Genomic DNA, 9,011 nt, shown 5'->3' with positions numbered 1-9,011 from the left:
TTTTAGATTTGGGTAAAATATCAAGTCTTTTCAAGTAAACAGGTTCAAGTCCAATTCAAGTCCCAAGTCACTGGTGTAAAAGTCCAAGTCAAGTCACAAGTCTTACAACCTTTTTTCAAGTCAAGTCTAAAGTCATAAAATTAATGACTCGAGTCTGACTCGAGTCCAAGTCATGTGACTCGAGTCCACACCTCTGGAAATTGCAATGTTTTCTGTTACTGTCTGATATTAATTGAATCTATGTACAATGCAGAGTACAGATCAGAGTAACATGCAGTACTGTAAGTGAAAGGCACTCTTGAGTTAAGAACACAGTATGGTATTTATTCCTCCCTCAGCTCCTTCCTCTCAGCTTGGCACCTATTCAGACACTCTTTGCACAGGAAGCTTTCTTTGACTAGGTAAAAGCTCTCTGAAATACTGACTGGTTTCTCAGTGGGTATCTTCTCAGCAATAATTGGATTCCTGTCCATCTTGATACTCTCCAGTTTTTTCAGCTTCAAGAGGCAGCCGGGGAGGCGGGTGAATCTGTTATCAGAAAGGCCAATGTGGCGGAGCTCCTCCAGTGCACCAATGGAGGCAGGAAGAGCTTCCAGCTGGTTGAGACCCAGGTTCAGTGTTTGGAGTTTATTCAGGAGGCCGAGCTCGCTTGGGAGGCTTGTGAGACGGTTGTTGCACAGGTTTAAATCCTTAAGGTTCTGCAGGTAGCCGATAGCCACGGGGAGCTCCTCCAGCTAGAAACAATAACACATTTTTTAACAGATGGTGATTTTGGTGCATTAAACATGGACATAGTTGTGAACCATGGTACAATTTTGAAATGGGCAAACTACAGCTGCCAAAAGGCTAGTGACAGTTAGCGCGTCTCTAAGGTGTCCTCGTATGTTTGTGATTATTTAATGATTGGCTTTTGATGATTAGTACTTTAATCTAGAGGTCGTGTTTTTTAAAAAAAATGGGCTTAATTTTAAATATTTGGAATATTTAATTATTTAAAATTATTTAAAATAGTGTGACACAACAACTGTGTAGCAGCCCCACAGTATTGCTGCTATACAGTAGCTACCATTTATTTACCTACTTTTAAAGAGTTGTTGTAAACATTAGGCATTATCTGATATACTCACATAATTGCTGTGCAAATCCAAAACAGTCATTTTGATGAACTGAGCAATAAAATCTGGAATTTTTCTGATCGTGTTCCTGCTCAGGTCCACTTCATCCATGTGAAAGAGCTTCTGGACGCACTTTGGAACAGCTGTAATCCCCTTGAAACTGAGATCTAGTCGGCGTTTACCATCCAATGTCAGCTCCATGCAGCTCTGGGCCATTTTCAAGGTGATCTTCTTACTTTTAGTCTTTCTTTTGGCTTTCGTTCCCTTGGCCATGCTGCTGCCGGGACACACAGTGATGGAGTCTGTAGTTAACCTTTTCCACTAATGCGCTGTGACAACAGAGTTGACCGTGGAGCCAGTCTGTGCGATAATGTTACCCAGGCAGCAGTAACTGTAGACAAAGTCAAGCTTCCTGTTAGATAAAATATGAGTAACAGTATCATTTGCTTTGTTCCATGACAACACTGCTAACATGACAACAGAAATCAGAATAAGACTCGCAGTGAGTTTAAACTTATGAACCAGCATTAATGCCTCCTCACACCCAGTTCAAAACAGCAGGGAAGAGAAAAACAGAAGATACTTGACTATCTCTTTCCTCAGCCTAAGAATGTTGCCACATGTCCAAATGTCACTGCAAAGAGCTGTAAATAGATAAACGGTCAGACTGCTGCTGTTTGACAGGCAAAAAATCACCATGCTGCATCATGGCTGTCTGTCAGCGGGGACTCACTTGGGTGAATGTGGCATTTGTTGTAATTTGTTCCCAGGCAACTGCTGTTTGGTCTGGTAGCTTTGGTTATAGCTATAGCTTTATAGCTATGAGCAGCCACCAGTCACAGCAGGGCAGTTTGTTCTTTTAAAAATCTGTGTGAAGACATTTTAAAAAACAACAGCTTCAGTTTCCAGGGATTATCCTCTTTCAAATGAAGCTATGGAGGATTTCAGGTCCAAATTACTGATAAGAATGAGCTGTTGATGCCTGTGTGACACCTACAAGTGTATGGTCAATTGTAATTTTTTTTGTAAAACATTTATTAATGTAAAAAGCATTTTTTCATGGTGGTATTGCACTTTTCAGTTAAGTAATGAAGATGTAATTGCGTGGCAAAGCCACAAGGGGGAAGTAGTTGTGAGTGCGATAGGCCGTTGCAACGCTTCTATACCTCAGACGAGGAAGGGCCTGCAGACCAAACGCAACTCATGTCTCCTGTCTCTACTTTTCTGTATAAAAACAGACCCTGTAACACCTGTAGCTGATTTGTCCATATTCTTGTTAATTATCTCACTGAAATGCAGCTCTGCCCAGTACTTTGTATTTGCCACTTTGTTTGAAATAAAGAACAAGTACTGCTGCCTACATAACAGCGAATGTATAAATTTATACATGAATGTGAGTCCCACAGCCTAAGTAAACCATCTATACACATACTGCTTACATAGCAAATGCCGGCAGCTAATGAGGCCATTCTTGCTTTATATCTGAAAATACACTAAAACTAGATCTTTTTTCCTCCCACTGCTCCACCAGATCTCAAAAGTCTCTCAGCCTTGTGCTCAATCTTTTCATCATTGGTTTTGTTTATGTTTATTAAAAAAGCTTCATTAATGATGGGAAACAAAATATCCCAAACTTTGCTCTGAAAAACAATGAAATGGATGTTGAAAAAGATCAACAAATAGTGCATAAGTCAAGAAATGTGATTCCATGCACTAGTGATGTGGAATAAAAATTTGAACTTTGACCTTTAACTCGAACTCTAATCATTTCCAGTCTTTCTCAAGTTTTGATGTGATTCTGCAGCCACACACTGATCTATTTCCCACAAACACAGAGACTTCTGTTAACAATGAGTTTAAAGTGTCACATATTGCAGTTAAGAATCATTACTCTGCGTCATGCATTGCTGATGATGTACTTTTTCGATATGAATACCACACAATCTTACCAGCAGGTGGGGCTGTATTCATACATATAAGTTCAAGATTACTTTGTTACTTTTACATTTAAAATAGTGGGTCGACTTAATTATTTGTCCCATATTGTTCCATATTGATTTTGACCTGATGGAAGCAGCCATCAGAAGATGGTTAACCTGTGGTCATGAAGGACCGGACATGTTCAGCAACAATAGGAGGGCTGTAACATTTAAACAATACTCAGATGTGCCAAGAAGACAGGATGGATCCATGCTTTCATGTTTTTTTATGTCAAATTCTGACCCCATCAATCTAATATCAGAGCTAAAATTGAGACTAATCACACTTGATAACAGTTTTTCAATCTTCTATTATCTAATATTGGTAAACCTGCAGAATCTTCCTCTTCTTTGATGACAGAAGTGGCGTCCGGTGTGGTCTTCTGCAGCTGTAGCCGATCTGCTTCAAAGCTTGATGTGTTATGCATTCTGAGATGCTCTTCTGCATACCTTGATTGTAACAAGCTACGTTTTCTTCCCATCAGTTTGAAGCAATCAAATCATTCTTATTTTACACAGAAAACTGCCACTGGATATTGTCCCTTTTTCTAGTCTCTGTAAACTAGTGATGGTTATGTGGGAAAATCCCAGTATCAGCAGTTTCTGAAATGTAATTGTCAAACTCATTTTAATCACCTTTCTCTCCCATTCTGATGCTCTGTTTAATCTTCAGCAGATTATGTTGATCATATCTACACGCTTAAATGTCCTGTGTTGCTGCCATAGGATTGACTGATTAGACTTACTGAGGAAGTGAACAGGTGCATCCAGTGAACTAAATCTCATTACTGTAATATTTTAAAGGAACAATATTTCATATAAAGTCTTTGTGGGAAACCACCGTGTTCAGAGGTAAGTTTATAATATGTTGTGCCTGCAAAATATCAGGAAAGGCCAAACAAAGGAAAGAAAATGAGAGGCAATTTTATGTCTATTAAGGTAATAATATTGTTATCTGACTAATGTGTAAGAAAAGTTAAAATAGAGTCAAAGCAACACTGTGCCACATTGGCATATGTATTTAAACATGCACTTGAATGACATTCTTAGATATAATGATCCAGTAAAAAGAAGAAAATCTTGTTAAAACGAATTAGTGCCATTATATTGTAGACTTTAGAAAACGCATAGCCACAAAAAGCCACTTACTTTGTTATGTTAAACTACGGATAAACACAGAAAACCTGTTTACCTCCTCCATGTTTGATCAAACCTTAGCTTTGCATTTGGTCAGTTCTTTTTATTCTCCTGAAAGAGCAGGAAAATTTAGTAAATGAGCCTGAGTCATGTCCCTGTGGAGTGTGAAATACGGGTCAGGAAATGTGAAGCTCACACTGGAGGAAATGGTGCTGACCTAATTGTGTGAGGTACGAGTTTAGATTACGTCCAGTGATTAGAAATCTGAGCTGTGTTTGTGGGTTTGTACGTATCCATTTGTGAGCATGAACGAAAATGGCCACAGCTATATCCTGCAGACAGTAGCATAGCAGTATGGAAGAGTTTAAATGAATAACTTTAATAAATGATGTCATTCTAATATTTATCATTTCATTCCAAACTGTGCAAAAATATGATCTCATTATTTTTTAAAAAAGAAATAAAGTAAAAACAAAGTTCTGAAGCCAGGCCAGTTTTGCTCAGTGTGGTTGGCATTGTTTTACTGAAAAAGGTAATAGTTCCATGAAGAAGTTGTCTGAATGGAAGCCCATGTTGCTCTAAAACCTGAATCATGTGGTATTAGCAGCGCTGATGCCAAGTAACAGTCTGTTTACTACTTATATTTACTGGGACAGCTTATTTAGCACTAGATAAACAGTTAGCTTAACAGTTAGCTAAAAGTAAGCTAGAGGTTCAATGTTTGAAGCTAGTTAAACTAATCGTCTGAAAAATTACTTTTTCTTCAAGAAGAGGTTTGATTTATTAAATCAAAACCAAATATTGTTAATAATTTTTGTACCCTGCTTATAGATGCTAAATAGGTGCCTTTAAGGAACAAACATACCATTCACATTATCACACTGTCAAGAATGGGCTGTTTAAGCCTAGCATAGGGTCATTAACCTAATGAGGGTAGGCTAAAGGCAGTGACACCAACGGTATCACACCAAAATCTAAACAAAAGCAGCATTTATCACTGACATCATAAAGGTCATCGCTGTTTCATTTGCTAATTTTATGGAGAGGATTTCCCGTCTTTCATCCACTCGTTTCCTTCCTTCCTGTCTTCTTTCACAGCATTTTTAGCTGCTATCCTGTCGACAACCACAAAGCTTTTACACACCATTATCGCCCAAGTGTCTTACTGCTATGGAACTTGTACAGATGATGAATTAAGGTTTATAAAAAATCTACTTCTTAAATGTCTGTGTGCAAGACATTTGACGCAGCGAATCTGGGAAGCAGAAATTACACAACTTGCAGTTAACAGAAGAACTTCAAAAATAACGCATCACATGCGACACATGTTGGTAAACTGTCACACTTTGCAGTTTCGTCATGTGGTCATGATTTTACTTCCCTTTAAAACTGCTTAGGTAGAACAGTTTCCATTAGAGGGAAATAACTCCATGAACTGCAAAGGAAAGGAAAATAAATCTAGGGCTGAAGAGTCACTTGCGTGAAGCCTCACAAAATTCTGTTGAAAGACACTGAGCAAATGTATGACTTACATAAATGCCAAAAAATCTCCTATGTTTCCTGCTTAGTGAGCTTTGGTAGACTACAGAACGTTTTAAAATGCCTAAATGATGCCTGAAGGATGCGGTCTTCCCGCTTAGGATCAGACGTGTGGAAGGAGCCACAGGGCTGGGTGAAGGCTCCAGAATTTGTTTCTGGGATTTTTTATTTCCTGCGTGCCTCAGCATACTTCTTTACAAACTGTTCCTTAGGCCTTCTGATCCAAAACAAGAGTAAAGCTTTTTTTGTGCTGCCTGTTTAAGAAAGCTGGCACCGCAGAGGCAGAGGCAGAGGCGTTCAAGTGTTTATCTAAGCCCTGAGTGGACGTGGCTTTGCTTTCCTCTAAACTTTGCGACTGTAGGGTACTTTGCTTCAGGGCTGCGAGTTCAAAGCAGTCTTTACCCATTGGTAAATGTTTGCCTGCATCATATTAAAAGAAAAACCTCCTCAGGGCTCTCATCAAATTTTCACTGGGACTGTGGCAGTGTCAATTGGTTATGATGGATAAAATGACTGAATCTGGATTAGTTTGGTATTTGAATGTGTTCAAAATTTTAAAAAAGGACAGAAAGTAATTAGCCCTTACATTTAAGGCCTCTGAATCTTTTCTAACACATTATTAAACTCCATGAAGACTTGATAGAAAACACATTTACAGCTTGTGTACAGTAGATGATCATTTCTAATTCAAAACAGCAGAATGATTTGTTTCCTTGAAAAAAAGGTAGTTTTCTACAGTTATGTGTCTACAATATGATAACCTGGCAGGTTCATTTCCTAATTCAGAGACAGACATAATCTGTCTCTGAATGCACCGTTTTTCAGATAAGTGTCTGTCAAGAAGTAATTAGATAGACTGTAAATAAAAATGGACAAAGTAACATGCATGGCATCACCGATTGGTTTGTGGACTACAATTATATTTAATGACATATTTATTTAATTATTTATTTTTAAACCGAAAGTAACATATTAGGGTACTGTGGGGGTATGAATGCTAGCTTTGTTAATAAAGCAACATGATTTTGCCATTCTTTAGTGCTGTTCAAATGTTTAGTGGACTTGATATCCCATAATGCCTTGCGAGACGTACCGTACAGTAATATTATAAACGAAGGAACCATCCATGGTGTTACTTTGGTCATGTGGTATATGGCAGCAGTCCCATTTTTGCACCATGGACCGGTTTAGTCCAACAATATTTTCACAGACCGGCCTTTAAGGTGTCACAGATAAATACAACAAAATAACACCAGTACCGGTGCCAAAAAAAAGAGAAGATTTATTCATAACACACGGGAAAAGACCCAGGGAAACTGAGTTAACGATAAAAACGATAAAAAATAATGCTAAAAACCGATAAAAACCCTGAAAACCATAAATTTCACACCCGAGCCTCAACTCTTGTGGCCCGGTACCAAACAACTCACAGACCGATACTGGTCCGGGGTCTGGGGATTGGGGCCCGCTGGTATATGGTCATCTACTCACCCACTGAGCTAAACAGGCACCCAAGATGCCTCAGCGTTTTAGATGCTATGTTACATGTTCATGCAGTAAAAATCTACACCTGTGGTAGCTCACTGGTCACTTTGTTAAGTACACCTGCTCAACTGGTCATTAATTGGTGCGTTCAAGCATATAGACATGATCAAAACGACCTGATGAATTTTAAACTGGACATCAGAATGGAAGAAAAAAGTGATTTAAGTGAGTCTGAACATGACATGGTTGTAGGCTGGAGTATTTCAGAAATTTCTGATACTGGGATTTTCCCACTAGGGTTTATGTGAAATCGTCCAGGAAAGAGAAAACAGGAGAATGGCCAGACTGTTTTGAGCTGAAAAGAAATCAGTAATTCAAGAGCCTCTCTGAATGCATAGGATGTCAAACTTTGAAGCAGAAGACCACATCAGGTGTCACTTAAGAACAGAAAACCGAGGCTACAATTCATGGGCTCAACAAAATTGCACAATAAAACATTGAAAAGACTGGAAAATGGTCTAAATAGTCTCAGAATTGCACCTAATTGACATAAAAGCATGAATCTTGCCTTGTATCAGTGGTTCAGGCTGGTGGTGTAATGGTGTGGGAGGTATTCTCTTAACTAAGCACTGCTTAAACACCACAGTCTCTACCTGAGGGTTGTTCGTGATCATGTCCATGCCAGTCAGCTCATCTTCTCATGGCTGCCTTCAGCAGGATAATGCATCATATCAAAAGCTCAAATCATCTCAAACTGCTTTCTTGAACATGACAATGGCAGATTTGCAGCAGTCAATAAATTTGCAGTAGTGATGCTATCATATCGACATCGACAGAAATCTCTGAGGAATGTTTCAAACACCTTGTTGAATCTACAGCACAAAGAATTAAGTCAGCTCTGAGCACAAAAATCGGGTCCAACCCAATACTAGCAAGGTGCACCTACAAAGTTGATGAATATTTGCTACTGTCTTTAGCAGGGAGTTGCTAATACTTTTCTCTCTCTTTTCTCTCCCCCTTTTTTAATGGTTGCTTGCCAGTTGGTGTTTAGAACATTTATTTGCTGAAAAACAGATGCTTGGTGTAGCTGTGAGTAGTGTTTCTTTTAGTGTTTTTGTATTGCCTCTTTGAAATTCTTTGACTAATGCTGTTTTCACATCTATGAACCATAATTGCCACAAATGAAATTTTCTCATTTGTTCCTTTCATACAAAACATTAATTTGACCAGCTTTAAGCGTTGTATAATGAAAATTGATCTAAAACCTGGATGGAAGCAGAAGTCCAGAAAAGCTTTCTAACCTCGTTGTTGGGGAATCCTCATTCTGACTTCATCATTTACAACTTTGCACCCCTACTGGCTTCTTACTGACTGCTAGTCTTGGAAGTCATTGTAGTATGATGTCATTGTCATTGTCAAGAGCTCAAAGGGGTGACAGGCAGCTGGCCGGTGAGCTGGGGCCCAAAAAGCTGTTTCACATTAGTCCTGCTTGGCCTTCACTTCCACACAACAGCAGAGTGAATCATAGCGCTGGGAATTGAAAGTCGCCGTGACTGCAGACTAATAAATCCCATGGTGAAATGTCTCACCAGTTACTGCATGTCTGTCAAACACATCCAAGTGCAAGATGAAGATAAAAAAATGGTTACCAAACAAGAGCACATGACATCATCAGCTACTATTTTAAATACAAGAAGCCGTCCAGACTAACAGCAATTAACATTTTAACTGCTGCAGAGGCAAAAAACTTGTGATG

At 38.9% G+C, this 9,011-nt stretch overlaps 1 protein-coding gene across 11 annotated transcripts; it reads right to left on the bottom strand.

The window, feature by feature from the left end:
- Positions 1-213: 213 nt before the first annotated feature.
- On the bottom strand, positions 214-1,989 carry lrrc18b (leucine rich repeat containing 18b). Of its 11 annotated transcripts, none has more exons than XM_025909589.1 (4): positions 1,849-1,989; positions 1,638-1,759; positions 1,128-1,527; positions 214-734 (listed from the first exon to the last, which is right to left on the bottom strand). In XM_025909589.1, the coding sequence occupies exons 3-4, from the start codon at positions 1,386-1,388 to the stop codon at positions 324-326; spliced, it is 672 nt and encodes a 223-aa protein (XP_025765374.1). In that variant the 5' UTR covers positions 1,389-1,527; positions 1,638-1,759; positions 1,849-1,989; the 3' UTR covers positions 214-323. The 11 variants fall into 11 exon arrangements, with proteins under 11 accessions (XP_025765374.1, XP_025765376.1, XP_025765373.1 ...); XM_025909591.1 differs by having other exon boundaries at positions 1,128-1,506; positions 1,658-1,759; XM_025909588.1 differs by having other exon boundaries at positions 1,660-1,759.
- Between the last annotated feature and the right edge of the window lie 7,022 nt (positions 1,990-9,011).

The sequence above is a fragment of the Oreochromis niloticus genome, linkage group LG8 (assembly GCF_001858045.2).
Source record: "Oreochromis niloticus isolate F11D_XX linkage group LG8, O_niloticus_UMD_NMBU, whole genome shotgun sequence".
Lineage (NCBI taxonomy): Eukaryota > Metazoa > Chordata > Actinopteri > Cichliformes > Cichlidae > Oreochromis > Oreochromis niloticus.
This window is presented reverse-complemented; position numbering and strand designations above follow the sequence as displayed.